The 18,464-nt window shown below is 37.2% G+C and overlaps 1 protein-coding gene across 1 annotated transcript in view; it reads left to right on the plus strand.

The window, feature by feature from the left end:
• HHIP (hedgehog interacting protein) overlaps window positions 1-18,464 on the plus strand; it is a gene marked incomplete at its 5' end in the record, with an annotated part of 68,366 nt that overhangs the window by 34,861 nt on the left and 15,041 nt on the right. Inside the window, 6 exons of the mRNA XM_009890751.1 lie at window positions 12,126-12,277; window positions 12,715-12,888; window positions 14,318-14,461; window positions 15,370-15,491; window positions 17,494-17,617; window positions 18,301-18,431. Coding sequence (XP_009889053.1) covers window positions 12,126-12,277; window positions 12,715-12,888; window positions 14,318-14,461; window positions 15,370-15,491; window positions 17,494-17,617; window positions 18,301-18,431 — 847 coding nt within the window. The remainder of the gene's footprint in view (window positions 1-12,125; window positions 12,278-12,714; window positions 12,889-14,317; window positions 14,462-15,369; window positions 15,492-17,493; window positions 17,618-18,300; window positions 18,432-18,464) is intronic.

Genomic DNA, 18,464 nt, shown 5'->3' on the forward strand with positions numbered 1-18,464 from the left:
AGCATCAACAGAAAAGGTCTGCTTCAAGTTAAAACATGCAAGTGAATACAAGTTGCATGAACAAGAAGAAATTATTAGTGGTTTTCCACCTCCACCGAAATCCTCAGGATCCAAAACAGGAATTTACAACATTTGGCAGAATAAAAATTAAACCCCACTCAGAAATGTCAATATTTAAAATACGTAGTACAACCATAATTTAATGAGTTCTTTAAAAACACAGGCACATACATGAAATGCACATTTTTCAAAACCCTTTTTCCCCAACATTGGAATTGAACGTTGTAGGTATAACAATATTAACTTATTCTATGCTATAAAATAAGTTCTTTTAGGTAGTTCAAATACCATCTATTTAAGCCTTAAGATATGCAAATCAAGCATGTGTGCACTGTTTATAACCACTCGTGTTCTGCTTTTGGGACTATAAAAAAGAATGACATTTGATGAGAATTTAAACTACAGGGACAAGGAAATCTGTGTTCACCTAAATGCTGGATGCATGCATATGTTTATGTGTGTATGTAGGGAGTATATGCATAACATAAGCACAAACAGCTTGGAAAATTCAAGCCTTGCACAGTCATAAATTCTCACCTGAAAGGCAGATGTGCACGTTCCACAAGAGATGCAAATGAAAGCAATGCTTTGTGTACAGCCTAGCAAAGGAGGACCCAATATAACACAATTCTGTAATGAAGCTGGAAGAGGTACTAATAATTCATTTTCAAAGAACAAGGAATGGATTTACCATCAAGTCATATATTCCTGGTCTATTAGCTAGCAAGCACAGAACTCAGCCCTGATGATCTTCTCAAACTTGCAGTTGCAAATGGACTCTGTAATGGGCTGCTGTTCGTACCTCTAGCCCGCCTGCTCCTTCCCATAGCCCCTGTTGACCTGAATGTAATCCACGGATCAAAGATATGCGATTGGTGTGCCATTAGTGTATTCATAAGATTTGTTTCGATAGACTTTGATTATCCTGTCCAAAGATCTCAGGTGCCATGCACGTTCAATGCCTACTAAAAAAGAATGGAAAAGAATCAAAATGGCCACTTTAATGTTCCATCTTTCTTTTTTTTTGTATTGTCCCTTCTGGGTAAGCACTGAAACAATTCATACATGCTAAATAAATGTTTCCAGGAGTGTTTAGCAGTGATAAGAATAATCCTGTTCAGGTATGTCAAAAATCTGCTGAAAACAAATGAAGACCAAGATAAACTAACAGTTTACTGTCATTGTATGAGCATTGCTCAGTAAAGGAACAGGTAGTTTGTATAATGAGTGTCTTTGAACCTAGAACAGGGTTAATCCAGCACCTTGACAGACATGAAAGACTAGCAAACCTTTTATCTTCTCAATAATTTTCTTTAAAACGAACATTTAGAGCCTGAACTTAGAGAAAGGACGATAGTACTAAAGGCTAGTCTGGAGAAGAAGTCAAACGTGTACCAAAAAGAGAGCCTGGAACTTTTTCCTGTCCATGCAAGGCATTCATCAGCCTCACAAATAACAGAAAAATCAGCACTGCTGGGGCTTTCACAAGGAGACGAGGGTGTCAAGGGAGAGGCAAAAATCCATCCCGCAGGCAGCGAGTCTCAGGAACCTCAGAATGCTGGCAATGGCTTCGTTAGAAACCAGAGAGCCTTCCTATGCCAAGAACAGACACTAAAATCTCAGACAGTTAATGCAAGAACAGGATAGAGAGGAGTGAGAATATTCTGAGATTTTGAAAACATACTCTTACCAAGTGTGGACTGAAAGGTTCTCAGGAAGGGCCAAATGAAATATTCCATTTCAGTGTTGACATTCTTTTAACTAAAACTAATTTCTAAACTGAAAACAACTCACTGAAATCATCCAAATTCCCAATTTTGCAAATATTAGAACTGGATGTTTCAGCAATTTCAAAACTATTTTACTTTTTTCCCCAAAATACATGTGCCACAAGCAACCCTCCCTTTCTATCAAGGAACACAGTGGCTTAGACCAACCAGCATTTTCAAATACTGTCTTTATTCAGAAAGCTCCTGGCCATTTATCCTGAAGACATTTTTCGTAGTAATTTCTGGTTGTCTTAGGACAAATGAATTCTGAAGTTCTAAGTCTGCATCAGCTATTGACGCACACAAACATATTCCTCTAATTATTCCATATGCATGCAATGCCTCACCCTATTTCATTTTTATAACTGTGCATGCTTAATGCATTCCTTCTTTGCAATGTCCAAAACTATCTTTGCATTCTCAACAAGAAACATATTTCTCATTCACACATCTTGGGCCAAACCCAGATGGTATTAGTTTCCTACAAGGGTATTTCCTGTATGTCTGAATTGTCAACACGGCTGTGGATTGCCATCATTCTCCTCTTATATACAGATTCTAGTCATGAAGAGCAAACCGTATATCCTCCACCGCCCTGGTTTTTCCACTTGGCACATTTCATAAAAATATGCACGTCTCTCTTCAAATTATTAATATTTTTTCTCGATTTTACTTGAGAGGTAAAGACGAGATCGAGCAAAAAAAAATGCTTGATTATTTTAGCTTCCTCTGGTGTTCGCAAAACATCTGGGGGAAAATCTGGATTTCTCTGGATTTATGTACTCCTTGTTTTCAGGTAGCTGGCAAATTACACATATTTTTTAAGACTTACTGAAAGGACTCAAATTGTTTGATTACTCGAGTCAGTATTTGAAATCCAAGCTGTTGCTTAACTGCCGCGGTGCAGATAAGTTGCCCGCTCGGGCTGCGCAGCTCCTGGGGCATCGTGAGGCTGAAGCGATTGGCAAAGTACCAGCGAGAACAGCGCTTGGGCACTATCGGAGAATTCAAACGCTTATTTCTTCCCAGCTCCCATTCAGTGCTTTTTCAAAAATGTGAGGGTGCTCGTGCTTATTTCTGACCCAGGTACAAAACACGATGCACACGCACAGTTTTTGTTGAAAAAAATGCAATAGTAGCATTTTCTGGTTTTTCTAGCTGCCTTCGTATCAGGACACCAGCAAGTACAGCCCTTATATTTCAAACAGTTTAATTTTGGATAACAAACACACTTCTAATGCTCATGCTCACACGTGGAAGCTTAAAACTCAGTAGCAGATGCTGGACCTCTAAATTGATTTTTTGTTTGCAATTGTGCCAGTAAGACAAGACTGTTTACTTTTTGGAACAACTGAATGGACAAAGAACATAGGTATAAACAATTTTAATACCGGAGTAAATAGACATAACATAGCTGTCTAGCCTTCATCCAGTAGATCTATTGTATGTCTACTGGTAGACTGTTGAAGAATAATTAGAGAGCTTCTAAGAATACAAATTCTGATTTTGCCTATTAGGTTTAGTGTAAACATCTACTGAGAAAACCAGCAGCATATGCAACCAGCGTTTGCTTTGAAGATATGACACATCATTTTCAAAACTATGCTGGATGCTGATGCTAAATATAGGCTGAAATATGCCTCTCCGTGCATCCAGATTTCAGAGTCCAAAAGTTCTTTGGATATTAGGGAACAGAATAGCATTTGCTTTATCTCTAGAATTTGCACACACATTCTTTGGCAGTTGAAAAATGGTGATGTGTTCCCATCTTTTGGTGCCCACAGGTAAGCCTCATGGTCTACGTGGTGGCTCTGCCTTCAGGAGAGAATCCCAGACAAGATGATAGGTGGAATTTCAGCATCAATTACAGTTAGCCTTTCCTATGCTTCCAGTCTCTGTCCTGTGTTTTTATGTCACCTGAACTTCTGTCCTTCAAATTGTCTTCTATTCCCCTACCAAAACCCATTTGGATAATATGATTTTCCAGTTTCTTAAAATAAGAAGAAAAGGCGATTTGAAATATCTTGCAGAAAACTCTTTACAACCTTTGCTAAGTACCTTCAGAGCCTTAATGACTAAAGCTAGGCAACTGCTAAAGAAATAACTTTCAGTGAAGAAGACAACCTTTATATTTTACAGTGAAGATTAGTATCATTTTGATGTCGCTGAACTCACTCTTCTCTTAAAACGGTGACAGAGCCAGGCTCATAAGGTCCACAGTTTAATCTAGTTTATGTTGCAAACAGGAATGATTACCATGGTAACGCTTGGGGAAAAAACACAACCGGTGTGCACTGAATGAAGCGCCTCTAGTCCTTTATTACCCTCTGGCAAAAGGTATCCTGTTTAAGGTGTGCTTTTTTTTTTAAGCTTTTCTTTTTTTTCCCCAAGATGCAGCCTGCTAGCAACTTACTTTTAGCACTTGCCGAGCAAGTTTTAATAGCCATTAGCATAAAGACATGGGGACCGATCTAAGTGGAAATCTGTAGCTTTTTTTCCTGCAAGCGGGGTGTGGTCTGCTGCTTTCTCCCCCTGCCCCACAATAATTCAATACATAGCTCATGTGACTGTAACATTCCCCTTGCAACCAGAAAAAGCAAGTATCTGCTTTAATAGACAACAGTTCGCTCCCGAGAGCCAAAGGAGAAAGGCAGAATTGTGGGTAAGACAGAGTAATGTCATCAGGGCATCTTTCCATTTGCATCTCTCTTTTTTTGAAACTAGTTATTTTTTAATGCCTACAATTAGACAGATCAACATTTCTGGTTTTAATTTAATGCAGAGAGTATGATAATTACTGTTATTCTGTTCTGAATTATATCCCTAAATTTCCATATAAAGTGGTCACGGTAAAACAGCATGAATTTGTTTTCAATTATCGGAGTATAGAGTTTGTTGTAGGTTGGTTCATTTTACATAAGCACTGTCAAATTTGCTATGTGTCACCATACATCCTCTTTTTTTTCCCTCTCTCAGCACAAAAAAAAAAAAAAAGTCTTACAGCTCATTTTAAAGTGCTGTAGACTTTTTTGTGGACATTTATGAAAAGTCTTAATTTAGCAGCCCAGGGAGATCTTTGCACCATAGTAAGATTTTTATTTTTCCATAGCATATTTTTATCTTTAGCAATGACAGAAGCAGCAGTGATTGGCTGAAATGTCATGCCATATAAAAGCAACTTATATATTGAATTATAAGTCTTAAACTCTTTTGACCGCTCTCTGCCATTAGATCTGTATTTTAACCAAAAAGAAAAATTTTATGCTACTGAACAATAAAGATAAGTTGTATATATGTAGTCAAGGTATGAGAAAACCACAGTAGCTGCCTGAGAGGACCACGGTCAACTTAGAGCATTGGTAGAACAGGAAATCACCAATAAGTGATCATAATGTCATGTATTATAATCATCATGTCATGTATTTGTGAATGTTAATTTAGTGTAGTCTGTTCTCTTTGGGGTATCATCTGAGCCGATGTTATCAGACTGCCCACTGAAAGACAGCTGTAAAATTTGTCTTTATCACAGAAGTGGCATGGAAAGGTGGGTAAAGCTTAAAAGCAACAGAAAGAAGGAGAAAAAATGCAAAGGCCATCAAGCCTATTCTCTCTATTAATGAAAGATTTTCATGGTCAGTAAATTTCTTCGTACTTATTGCATTCTCGTTCACTTGAAGGAAGCTTTCTGGCTTTCCTAGAAGGCTAATTCTACAGCACAATAGACCTCAAACCAATGCAGCTGAAAAGCTGTCAGGAGAAGACAGTCTATAGTGGAAGAATGCCGAAGAGGGAAAGTATAGGAAAGCAGATATGCCAAATAAATAAATAACTAAATAAAGACCAGAAAGTGGAGGCGTGCCAGGGAAATAAGAAGGAGCATGCTTATTTTTTACCTTCCCTCAGTGGCCTCCGCTGGTGAACCACTCACCGAATTGCTGGTGGAATGTAAAGCTTCCTTGAAAATAAATCCAGCTGGGGACAGAGGTGGAATCACCACCTGTGTTCCCAGAGGATGAATGCTGCTTACAGCTCAAGAGGCCTCTGTGGTGCAGGAAAGTGTGTAATTCACACCTTCTTGAGCCAGCTTTACTGAATGCAATAATCATCTGGTCTTTATTTGAATCTCCCTCTTCCGGGACTGATTTCCACTGTCTTCTGTTATTCCAATTCTCCTAAAGTAGTGCAGTACATAAAGTTTCTCAGTCCAGATGCAGACCTCACATGGGCTCATGGCCACCTCCTTGCAAGCACACTCACAGTCATATGTCACTCTGCCCCAAACCTCTCAATTATTGGCTGACTCTTGGCAGTCTCAAAGCTTCTACCTGCTTCTAACCAATAATTGGGAGAGTTGTCAAAGCAGGATTCATGTCTTACTAGAAGAGTGTGAAGGAGGCAAGCTGTGGGTTTGTGTTGGGTTGGTATCTGCATTTATAAGTTTCATATACTTTCTTTAGGAGGACGGGAAGAAAGAATTGTATTATCAGGGGACGAGGATTGTCATTTGGATTAAGCTAAAGACTTGCCCAGCAGAACAGCAAAATCTGGAGTTGAGGAATTAAAAAAATAAGTACAGAGGACTAGGACTAGAAGTGAAAGGTCCTGCATTTAGTGACTGGTATCTTCAAAGGACTCTGAAGGTAAGGAAAAGAAAAAATGATCGAGGCCGTGTCAAAATTTTGTCTTTGCTGCAACAGAAGTAAGAAGAAAAAAAGAATTAGGTTATAAGTTCCAGTGTTATCTTTAGATCTCAAACCTTTTTGATTTATTTCTGTTCAAGTTATGGCCACTCCAGAGTCCTTTTGCTGGAAAATTATGCTGCATAATAAATATGTGTGCGTAATTCCTGTGAATAAGTACTCTGACTTTTCCTCAAGTGCAGAGAAGCCCCATTCAAAATCCATGCAGAGCTGGTCTTATGAATCACCTTCTTACTACCTTTTGATAGGTCTGATTTTTGGACCCACTGGGCACCAAAGGAGTGGGATGTCATTACTTTATTGTGAGTTCAGTTGTGCTGTAAAAAAAAATGAGCATTTAAATATCACTGCAAACATCCGAGCAGACAACATTGTGACGGGAGCACTTTGGCAATCAATGATTTTCAGCGAAATCCTGCCCTGCATCTAACTGAACAAAAAATACTTTTAACTTCAGTAGGATTTGTGCTTACATCCCAAGTAAGAGGATGGCCCTCTAAGTATTTTTCCTGTATAAATTTAATTGTGAAGCATTCCTGTATCTAAAGTCATTTTTAAGTGAAGTACTAAAATACTGCATTTGTTAAAATCAGAAAAAAAATACCGAAAATGTTTTTAAAAAATCCTTAGATAACTGCAGAACCCTTTATAAATGAGAAAGAAACCCCGAAGCTTTGCAGCCAACAGCAAAAAGGAAATGCTTTGGAGATAGGGTCTAGTATGCCTACTATACCGAGCCATGACATCAGTGTAATTATTTTTCCCTAAGGTAGATGTCTTATGTTACAAATTCTTCCCTTGCCAGGGGCCTCAGGCCCCACAGATGTTCAGATAGCAAAGCACTTGAGTTCTCAACACCCAAGAAGTCTATAGGAGCTGTATTCCTGTACCATACCTACAGCCCAATCGGGTTCTGGTTTTCTCGTTTGGTATTTGTTGTCCCCTTTCACCTGTCAGAGGCACTTCCCCCTTGTATTTCTCAAAATCGTCCCTGCAGCTTCGAAAGGCAAGGTGTGCCCTCGCAGCAGACCTTTTGCTGGTTTCTACTCCTGCTGTAGTCAAGTTTCTATCCTGTGCTGGGGCCAAATTTCCAAAACATGTCAATTAAGCAAACACTTCCCGCTGAGAAAAATACCTGACATTGATCTGCAGCCCTACAGTAAGATCCGGTAAGGGAGGTTCAAATAAGCAGAGATTCTTTTGGGATCTCCTAATTAGAAATCCCCTTCTGAAGAGTTCATGTGGTACTGCCTGATAAGAGATTTTAGATGTTTCATGACCCCTTCCCGCATGTTTCTTACAAATAAAACTCCTTAAGATCAAACACATGGTAATGCATATTAGTTATGGTATTTATTACATAGGAAATAAACTAAATTAAGAGTGATCGTACTCCCTCAACAAGCTACCCAGCATTCGCTCTACAATAATAGATGAAAGCAAATGATATAAAGACATTACATTAGACCTAATATTTTAAGTCACAGATGACCATTGAATATACATATTTAAGCACAACCCCTTTTAAAAAAGGTTGCTACTCATTTCCAGCATGAGTGGGATTTTCCAGATGAAAAAGATGTTAAGTATAAATACCACTATTTTATATGCATGAGTGAATTGTGAAATCAATTTTAAAAGAAAACTCAGAATCTGCTACCTATATTGTTTACTATTATGCCACACAGTAATGGAAATAAATGGTCATGTCTGGTTTTGCTTATGAAAATTAAGTACTATTAAAGTTACGTAATTAATGATCATGCTTACAATATGATTTATTTTAAATGGAATAGTTAACAATACCAGTTAAGACATTCCTATGTATTTCTCTATATTTACTACAGGAAATAATACATATATTGATGTAATGAAATGGCAGCTCGTCTGAAAAATAACTGCAGCATGTTTCTGTGGTATAGAAAAACTATAATACCTTAATCATAGAAAAATACTTCTGTATATAATATCAGAGATATACCAGAGTACATTTGGAAACACATAGATTGGAAGTAGAGCCCACTTCTAAGGAGCGCTTATGTGAAAATAGCACCTTTCTATAAAAATCCAGTATTCATATGAAACAATTGCTCCTCTTAGTGTTAGTCAAACTACAAAGTGGATCATTCTGTACACTTGTTTCAGATTTTTACAAGTGTAAATGTATTTAAACAGAAATTACAGTGCAAAAAGAAATATTAAAAATATACTTCAGTTGAGAACACTTACTGGTGTAATATACTTTTAGAAGTGCCACAATGTACCTAACCAACCATTTCAAAATGAAAAGCAAAGAAACACTTAAAGTTTAATGCATACAATTAATCTTTACCTGGCTTTTTAGTGACTTAAGATAATATAATTCTGATTAAATTATTTTCATGCTTATGGTCCTAAACTAGACCAAGCCATTTTCTAGGGGAATCTTTTTCCTTTCACAGAACTCGTTAGCTGAAGCTTATAATGTGGCCCAAGGAAAATCAGTCTTGGAACGAGTGTAGTCTTGGTGCAAAACAGGCAATTACTGTGAGTAGAAGATGGGAGCATTCAAGCTGAAGAGCTGCATAGGCAGACATCGGAAGTGTGAGCTTCCAGGTTTAATTACGATAGACATTTCACATCGCCCCCTGTCCGCAGTATGTTTAGGGAATTAACACTCATTTCAAACAACCATCATTCTTTGTCTTCCAACAGACATCCCAATTGAATACAAGGATTTCTCTCATTCTTCTCGCCCTTCCTTATACAACTGACAAATGTTGATGGTTATTCCGTCAAATTGTATAGTACAGAATCTCATACAAGCTACTGTGTCATCTACACTTTGTTGGTGCTGGTTTCATCTAAGGGGAAACTTAAACAGAAAAGAATGCTGAGAAGTTATTAAGCTCCCAAGAGAAAGATATAGATATCTGACACACGGTATCTACAAGACAAGACTATAAAGCCTGGGATCCTGGTTTCACAGTAGACATCAAAATTCCATTGATAAAAAATAAAAGTGAGGATTATTCCATAGGGAAAACCTGAAATTTTGAAATTTGGTACATAATTATTCAGTTTGACAGTACCAAAATGAATACTCGTAAGGGATTTTGCTGGATATCTCTCAGAGACATAGCACTACAGAAAACTATATGCTTTCTGGCACCATATAAATCATTTCAAAAGCTATGGAAGTTGTGGCAGTGATTTAATTGGAAACAACAGGTTTGCCAGTTAGTGATAAAGCTGAAAGTACACATGAACAACTGTTTTCCAAAACCAGAAAAAATAAGTATGGAAAAACACAGCTGGATTTCTAGTTGACCATAAGCCAACTAATGGCTTGATGCTGCACTGATTTCAGTATCTTAGAGGGATATTTCCCAAGTTTTTACTGAATGCAAGAGTAACGTCTTTTTAGAGCATAGTGTGTCTGGCTCACTTTGAAAACCAGAAAGCAGCATGACTTTTCAAGAAGCAATAGATACATTCTACAAACAAAGCAAGTAATACATTGCAGTCTAAAAGAATCGTGCGAGACAGCAATTAGTAGAAATACTGGCCTGATCCTATGAATACAACTTGCCATACTACCTTGCAGGTCCCGTGTTTCATTCATTTGTGAAATTCTTGCTTCATGTGTACTTCTTAAAAAGCTCTTAGTTTAATTTTCACCTGTTTATGCTTTCAACAACTTCACTTTCACACTGAGACTGCTCCCATGACATCAAGTGCTAAATACAATCTTCAGCTTAGTAACAGCAAGATCTTTTCTTACTAATACTTTCAATACCTCACCTTGAATGGCAGGCCTAGTGTGATTCACTGACATTCCTGGGCCCTTAAATGAGTTGAACTCATCTCTCAGGAGAAGAAATAGGACTGGCTTTGTCTGGGCACAACAGATAGAATCATTCATCAGGAATCTTTGAAATATGCCTTACTGTTCCCAAAGCAACCGATTTGCCTCCCTCTGCTTTAGACTTTATCAGAGCAACTTGGTCAAAACTCTTCGAAACTCATACAATAATATCTACAATCAGTTCAGACTCGGCTGCAGAATTATTTTTGGCTCGTAAAGGAGAAAGAGCTAGATTACCAGTCCCTTCATCCACGACGACTGCAACTGATTTGGCAGCTCTAGCTAGACTTTCAAAACTAACCTCTCTGATAACCCCCTGAAACTAAATTTTTCTAGCAAACAAACTAGCAAATTTTGGCTGCCTCTAAATGAGCAGGATCCAGATTTCATTGTACATATCTCTTTGGGTGGAAATCTCCTGACCTATTTACAGCTCCATTTCTGACTCAGGTTTCTCTTTGGTGGTTGTGATTAAAAAGGAAGTATGGCAATCATGTTGAATTAAAATAAATTAAAGCTGTGCACTTTCCCAATTAGGCCTTTTGTGGGACGTCTTTCAACAGGAAGACAGGCCCATCCATCACTCTGAATTGCAAATACACTTTAAAAGCTTAAAATTTCAAATTTCATAATTAGTTATCATGGGTGTGGTTGGAGTTGCAAAACGTTGTCTCCTTATGGGTGCAGAGCTGGAGCACTGGAATCGACAACAGAGTCACTAGTTTTGAAAGGCTGGCAAACCCTGAGTTAATCTCCAAAACAACTATCAGCTTGTGAATAATCGTATAGATGAACTGAATTTGAATTGTTAATTGTGTACTCTGTTTATTTCTACGCCTCAGCTTCTGTCCCCTGCATTACCTCAAGAGCGACAAACGAATCTAAGTTTTATTCTTCATTTATACAAATGCAGTTTTAGGCATAGTAATATTACATACATTTTTAGAATCCAAGGAGAAAATTGCCTTCTATTTAAGTACACGGGGTATTTGCAATGTCACAGTACATTACATGGATTTGATGCTTAACATATAACTGTACTAATCTTTGTGGCAAACATAGTAACAAAAGAAAGTTGTTCGGAGATTTTTCTATTTTTATTTTAAAAAATAATAAACCCCTTTCCATTGGAGGACCACATGTAAAAACTATGGTTTCTCTGCACGGAGACCAAGGCTGCTTATTACCTACAGTATACTAGCTATGATGAACAGACCACCATAGTTGTGACAACTGATGTTGCTGCCTCCAGGGTAAAACAAAGGTTTACATATTACACAAGCAATTTAACTGTTTTCTAAACATATTGCCAAGACAGTGGGAGTTGGCAGCCAGCACTGTGTTTTAGGTTTTGGATACTTGGATTAGAAGTGACTGCTGATTATAGACCTTTTTATTTGTCTTCTACGAATTACAAGCAACCTAGTAACCCAGCAAAGAATCCTTCACAGCACTTAAACTTGTCTTCATGGCTTCCCAAAGATTGCGTACACAAATCACTCCACAAAAGTGGCGTAAGAGACTTGTGCATAGATAACTACATAAGACAATTGTCTTGTTCTAACTCTTAAAGAGTTCCCCAAAGTGAAATGTTTTATAATCCTTTTTGTGCAGTAGTCAGGAAAGAAATAAAAGAGTTTGGGCAAAGATTATCCACAAGAAAGAAACTTTTTTTTTTGGGTTCCAGCTGAAACACAATAAAGAACATAATTAACTTCACAATTCTTTGTGTTTTTCATTTGACTGCAGGGAGGAGATGAAAGAGGACTGTTAAGCCTTGCATTCCATCCCAATTACAAGAAAAATGGAAAGCTGTATGTGTCTTATACCACCAACCAAGAACGGTGGGCTATTGGACCTCATGACCACATCCTTAGGGTTGTAGAATACACAGTATCCAGGTATCAGTAGAAGTCTAAAATTCACAAATCCTGTATTTCTCAGCAACTTTTTCATTTGGTATTTCCCATTTCTAAAATGAATTATCAGATTTACAATGTGTATACTTGGTCACTTGCAGAAAAATTATTGCTGATTTTATTTCAAACAGTAGTTTTGGAATGCCAGTAAGTACACTGGTTTATTCTTTTTAAGACTCTTTTTATTTATTCTGTCGTTTTTTAATTATAGTTATTTCCTACTTATTGTGTATAGGCAGCAAAACATTTTTCATGAATGCTGGAAAATTGAAATTTCTCAGAAATAATTGTTTGACGTTTTTCCACCAAGTTACAACATCCGCATCTTAAACTATAATTTGAATGACTCAATTTTATTTTTAGAAAGAAGAGTAATGATAATGAACCGCGAAAACTCTGCTCATATCTTTATGTTGCAGGAAAAATCCACACCAAGTTGATATGAGAACAGCAAGAGTGTTTTTAGAAGTAGCAGAACTACATCGAAAACACCTAGGAGGACAGCTGCTGTTTGGCCCAGATGGTTTCCTATACATTTTTCTGGGAGATGGCATGATCACTCTAGATGATATGGAGGAGATGGACGGTTTAAGGTACAAAAACTACCGAGGAATAGACTTGTCTTCTTGTTTTGTGCAGTATTTACGTTTAGAATCAAAAATGACCAGCAGTTGTCAGGACAAATCTTACCCCCTCTTCCTTTACTACATAATCCCACTAATTTCAGTGCCTGGGTTTAGCAAACTGCTCATTTTCAGAACAGTCTAACTGCTTAAATACATCTTCTTGTAGTTGTGTGCTAGCAAACCATTTAAATATTGGAGCCCTCACCAGTAGATGCAATTGTATTTAAGCACAGGTTAGACTTGTTTTTCCAAACTATCATTCTATGAACAAGACAACTTCATTGAAAAAGCATTCTTAAAAAGTGTCTACACACACATACCAGAGTCAATAACAACACTGTATCACTTACAAAAATGTCTAGAGAACATGTGAAGCAATCCTGCACTTAGGAAAATGTCTAGAGAACATGTGAAGCAATCCTGCACTTAGGAAAATGTCTAGAGAACATGTGCAGCAATCCTACTTTGCTTCTACCTATACAATTCTCTTGACCTGCTTTTTCCCTCTGTTTCATTATGCTCTGTTAGAGTTGCAACATTTACCTTAATTTAGAGAAAATGTGGTACAGAGCCTTTACAGACCTAAAAGGAGTTTCTTTGCTCAAAGGCCTCTTTGGCTCAGCAGAATAGCAGGTGCTCCTGCCCTTTGCAGTGAGGATATACTGAAAACCAAGACCAGAGAGCAATTCTAATACTTGATTTTAAATTAATGTAAAACAAGGAGAGACTGAAACAGATTCATGATGAAGAAAGACAGGAAGGAACCAATTTAAGTATCACACCTGTTCATGTTTGTAAAAGGAGTTTTGATGCTCTTCTACATTCTCGTCCTCCCTTCCTCCATCACAACCATGAACCTCAGGAAAAATGTTTTACTAATACCAACATCTCCATTCAAACAATACAATTACTTTATTTTCTTTTTTTTTGTTTTTAATTAATGTATAATTAATCTTTGGATTGTACTGTGATTAGAAATCATTGAATTCAAGAGTAGGATCCAAAGTGTCAGCAAAAAGCATTATGTAACTACATAGCGATTATATCCATCGTTACTCCAGAGGAGATACAGTATAAAAGAGTTAATAGCCTTATGTTTGAAGCCATAAAACAATGTTGGTGTATGGAAAGTTGCTCTTATTATCAAGTTGCTTCCCAACAGCATGGTCAGAGGCATTCTAGTATGCACGTAACGAGGCAACATACTGGCCAAACTGAATCTTTAATAGGTTCTGCTACTATTCTTTGGACTTGCACGTACCATAAAACCTATCTACGTGTGATTATTCAGTAAAGCAGGTGGCTTATTTTGCTGGTTCACTGTAGTATTAGATGGATTAAATCTACCATTAAAATACCTTTAAAAACCAATTCTTTTATCCTCCAACTTTCTCAGTGATTTTACAGGTTCTGTATTGCGCCTCGACGTAAATACTGACCTGTGCAACGTCCCTTATTCCATACCACGGAGCAACCCGCATTTTAATAGCACAAACCAACCGCCTGAGATTTTTGCACATGGGCTCCACAATCCAGGCCGGTAAGTAAGTTACAGTTAAACTGAATTACTCTGGAGCAGATACTGTTTTCAACCAGAAATCCTTTATATAGTCGGGTAACAAAATTTTAATAATAGGGCACTCGTGAACTTTTTAAAACTTCCACTCCTCCACCTCCATACATATGTCACAGTTAGAAACAAATGTACATTGGCAAAGAGGAAGAAGAGAATGCATAATTATCGCAAGTCAAGAGTGAAATGACAGAAACAAAGTACAGGATTTTGGGGTTTGATAAATAATGAAACGATTACCATTATCAAAGAAGAGAACTTAAAGCAGAGTAGTTGGCAAAATACAGCCGAGAAGAAATTAGAGCAGTAGAATCTTGACTGGGAAAAAAAAGCACATGGAAAACAAATGGGAACATCTGGTGATATCCAAACAATAACAAGGAGGAGAACAATGCTTTAACTAAACAAAACATAATTCAGCAAATTAGGTGGGTGGTAGTACTGAAGGGACGTTTAAAGTCATGGTTTGAAAAAATTCAGAAAGTCAAGTTTTTCAGATAAGGAGTTGATTCTCGGACTTTTTAACAGTCCAAAATTCCTACACCATATAAGTCAACACATTTAGCTTGGTTAAAGCACTATTCGTTTCAGGTGCTGTTGAACAGAGTATATTTTATCACTAGGAAAAAAAAAGTTTTACTTCACATTATATAAAAAAAATGGTGCAGGGATGGGAAAGATATATTATCTCTTATATACAAATCCGACGCACTTCTCAGGTGTTTTGGCTCAGTATGAAATACGTCCCTCAAATGAGTAGGCACCACAAAAAAAACAGTAATCCTGCAAAATGAGATGCTTCATACAATTAACAGAGAATTATTCATTATGAGCTCACCTATCTCGTGGATTTTCTTATATTTTTTGTTTTACAGATGTGCTGTGGACCGCCACCCAACAGATGTAAACATCAATTTAACTATACTTTGCTCAGATTCCAATGGAAAGAACAGATCTTCAGCAAGGATCTTACAAATAATAAAGGGTAAAGACTATGGTAAGTTCCAGCCAGGGTAAAGCTACTGGGAACAGTCGTTTTTTATGCCCATGGAATAACAAATAGAAAGCATGAAAAAAAAAATAAGGTACTGACTCTATAGCCATAATAGGTAACTTACTGCATAGACTGGATGGGTAACCTACAAAAGATAGAACTTACAAAAAGCACGGTACAAGCAGATAAAAGACGCGAGACAAAACAAAATTTAAACTTTGTTTTTGTTGGTGTAGAATACCACGTAAATAAGATTTAAGAAATGTGCCAGTTGCTAGTCTGTCAAAGATCTCACTGTTGCTGCATATGACAGCTCATGAAGAAAAGATTTTGGAGTATCAGCAAGTGATGAAAATGTATTCTTAGCCATTCACAAATAACCTTTTAAGATGAAGACTGGAAACCTTATGTCATGTGCCTCCTATAATGGAAAAAGTGAGATAGACAACCGACCACAACCAACTGCGCTCTGTTTAAATGTTACTAAAAATTAAAAACTTAGCAAAATGCACTACTACTACTTCATAATAAACGACTAGTTTAGATTAGATTGAAACAAGATAAACATACTCAATTAGGGACTTGAAATTTGGAAGTGTTTCATGTGCTCTCTGAATCAGTACGATTGTCAGTCACAATTTTAGTTAACGTTTAACTCTGATACTAAGACCACTTGCTAGTCGAGGCAAGCCAGGTGACAGTTACTCTGAGCTCTCATCTACCTCGCCTGACCATTTAGCAGCTTGTAAATTCATGGTGGTAAAAGGTGATAAATGTCAAAGGTGTGTAAAGGTATCACGGACTGGTGTATCTCCTGGAACGTGGCATTTTCCGATTTTATTCGCATTCCTCCTTCTCCAACCTGTACTTTGCTTAAAAGCAAAGCAGCTGTGCTGGCTAGTACAATAGTGTAATGCAATTGTTCTACTTTGGTTATTGCATGTATTTTCTGTGTTCATTTTATAAAAGCCAAACCAAAGAATAATATTTGGTAAACCACTGCTCCAATGGAATTTTGACTGCATCTTTATTGCAGAGTAAACTAAGCAATATTGTGTCTATCCAGAACAACTTGCCAATATTAATACTGGGCTGTGGGTCAATTGCTTCAATAAAAAGAGCTCATCGTCCTTTTCTCCCACATAAAATTTCAGCTCTTACTCTTGTAGAATAATATGGGAAATTCATTTCTCAAAGACTTGCAGATAGCCCTCCAACTTAAAAAAAAAAAGGTCCTATAAAACAAAAAAGCCTATTGGCTGTGGCTTTAATTTAAAATTATGTAGTTAGCACGTCAAGTTGAGCCTCCTTTTAGCCTAAGCAGTATTTGATTGCACGAATACAACCTTTACACTGAAACTTCCTTGAAGGCATTATTTGATATGACTAAACTCTGCAGTTTTGTAAAAGAAGGAAAAAAAAATGCATAGGAAGTGCAACTACAACAGCAGCATAAACTAAATTACCACAAGAAGCTAGGGCCAGCAATACTGGTGTTTTGTGGGTCATGACATACACACCATATTTAAAACTGATTTTGAAAGAGTTTCTCAAAGCATTGAAAAGCTTTGAAAAAAAGTTCTGCTGGAAATCCCTGGAATTTCTGCTCTTAGATACTGGAAGGACTTTACAGTGACGGGGGTTTAATTATTCTGGAAGTTCAGGAGATCCATTCTGCAGACTGTATTGACACATAGAAGTTAATAGCAGTAATCACATCAACTTCAATGAAAGCCCGACCTAATCCTTATATACTTTTATTCTTCCAGCCTGTTCACACGGAAGAAAGCAATTAGAATCTCTCCTATCTAAATCCCTAACCTATTGTTTCACAAACAGCCTTTGTTGTAATTTTCTGATTTTTTTAATTTCTGGCAACGAATCTTGAATGTTGAGGAGTAGTTAAATGGAATTAACCTCTTTTCTTGAAGTAATAACATGTTCATAAATGTGAATCAAAATATGAAAATGCATAGGATCTAATGCTACGGTAGTTCCTTTTTAGAAAGCGAGCCTTCACTTTTAGAATTCAAACCATTCAGCAGTGGATCCTTGGTTGGTGGATTTGTCTATCGAGGCTGCCAGTCTGAAAGACTCTATGGAAGTTATGTATTTGGAGACCGCAATGGGTAGGTTTCTTATAACTCACTCTTAAACAAGAATGCGTATAAGGTATATTTAGTTATTGAGCTTCCTGTATAAAGGAACACCAACAGTCCTGTACGTTGCGTCACTTTGCCAATTTAGCGGTGTGACAATGCAGATTAAATTCTAGATTTGGAAACAAAATAGCACAGCATTCTAATGAATGGCGACATATGTAACATACCTGATCCTTGGAAAAACGTACAGAGACACGTCATGGCATTCTTAAGATATTAGTTGTACAAACACTTGCATGCTTGATTTACATTATGATGGGAATAAATGTTAATCGTGGAACTGTTTGCCAAACAGGTCTAACTGGTAAGAATTTTACAACTTTGGGGGTTTTATGGAAGCATCACTGATGGAGAAAAATGATTTTTTTTTAATGAATGGGCGAAGTTTTCCCATGCCAAATAGCTCAGTATTCACAAATGGCTATACAGGATGGCTTGAACCCAGTTTTGCAATGTTTGAATGACAGGAAGGGAAATGCTGTGCTTTTTAAGCATCTGAAAAATAACAGGCAGGAAATCATAAGACAGTGAACTGCACAGATGTATCTATGGAGCTACTTGCGGCAAATGTTTACTTATTTATCTGGACAGTGAAAACTCTCTGTTCAAAATGTAATATAACAATTTGCTTTATGTGTTTTTGAATATAGAAATTTTTTAACACTGCAACAGAGTCCTGCAACCAAACAGTGGCAAGAGAAACCCCTCTGTCTTGGCAACACTGGTTCATGTAGAGGTTTCTTTTCAGGCCCTGTCTTGGGATTTGGTGAAGACGAATTAGGTAAATAGAAAAAAAAAAAAATGTTATTAAATC

Source organism: Charadrius vociferus, unplaced genomic scaffold (assembly GCF_000708025.1).
Source record: "Charadrius vociferus isolate BGI_N301 unplaced genomic scaffold, ASM70802v2 scaffold178, whole genome shotgun sequence".
Lineage (NCBI taxonomy): Eukaryota > Metazoa > Chordata > Aves > Charadriiformes > Charadriidae > Charadrius > Charadrius vociferus.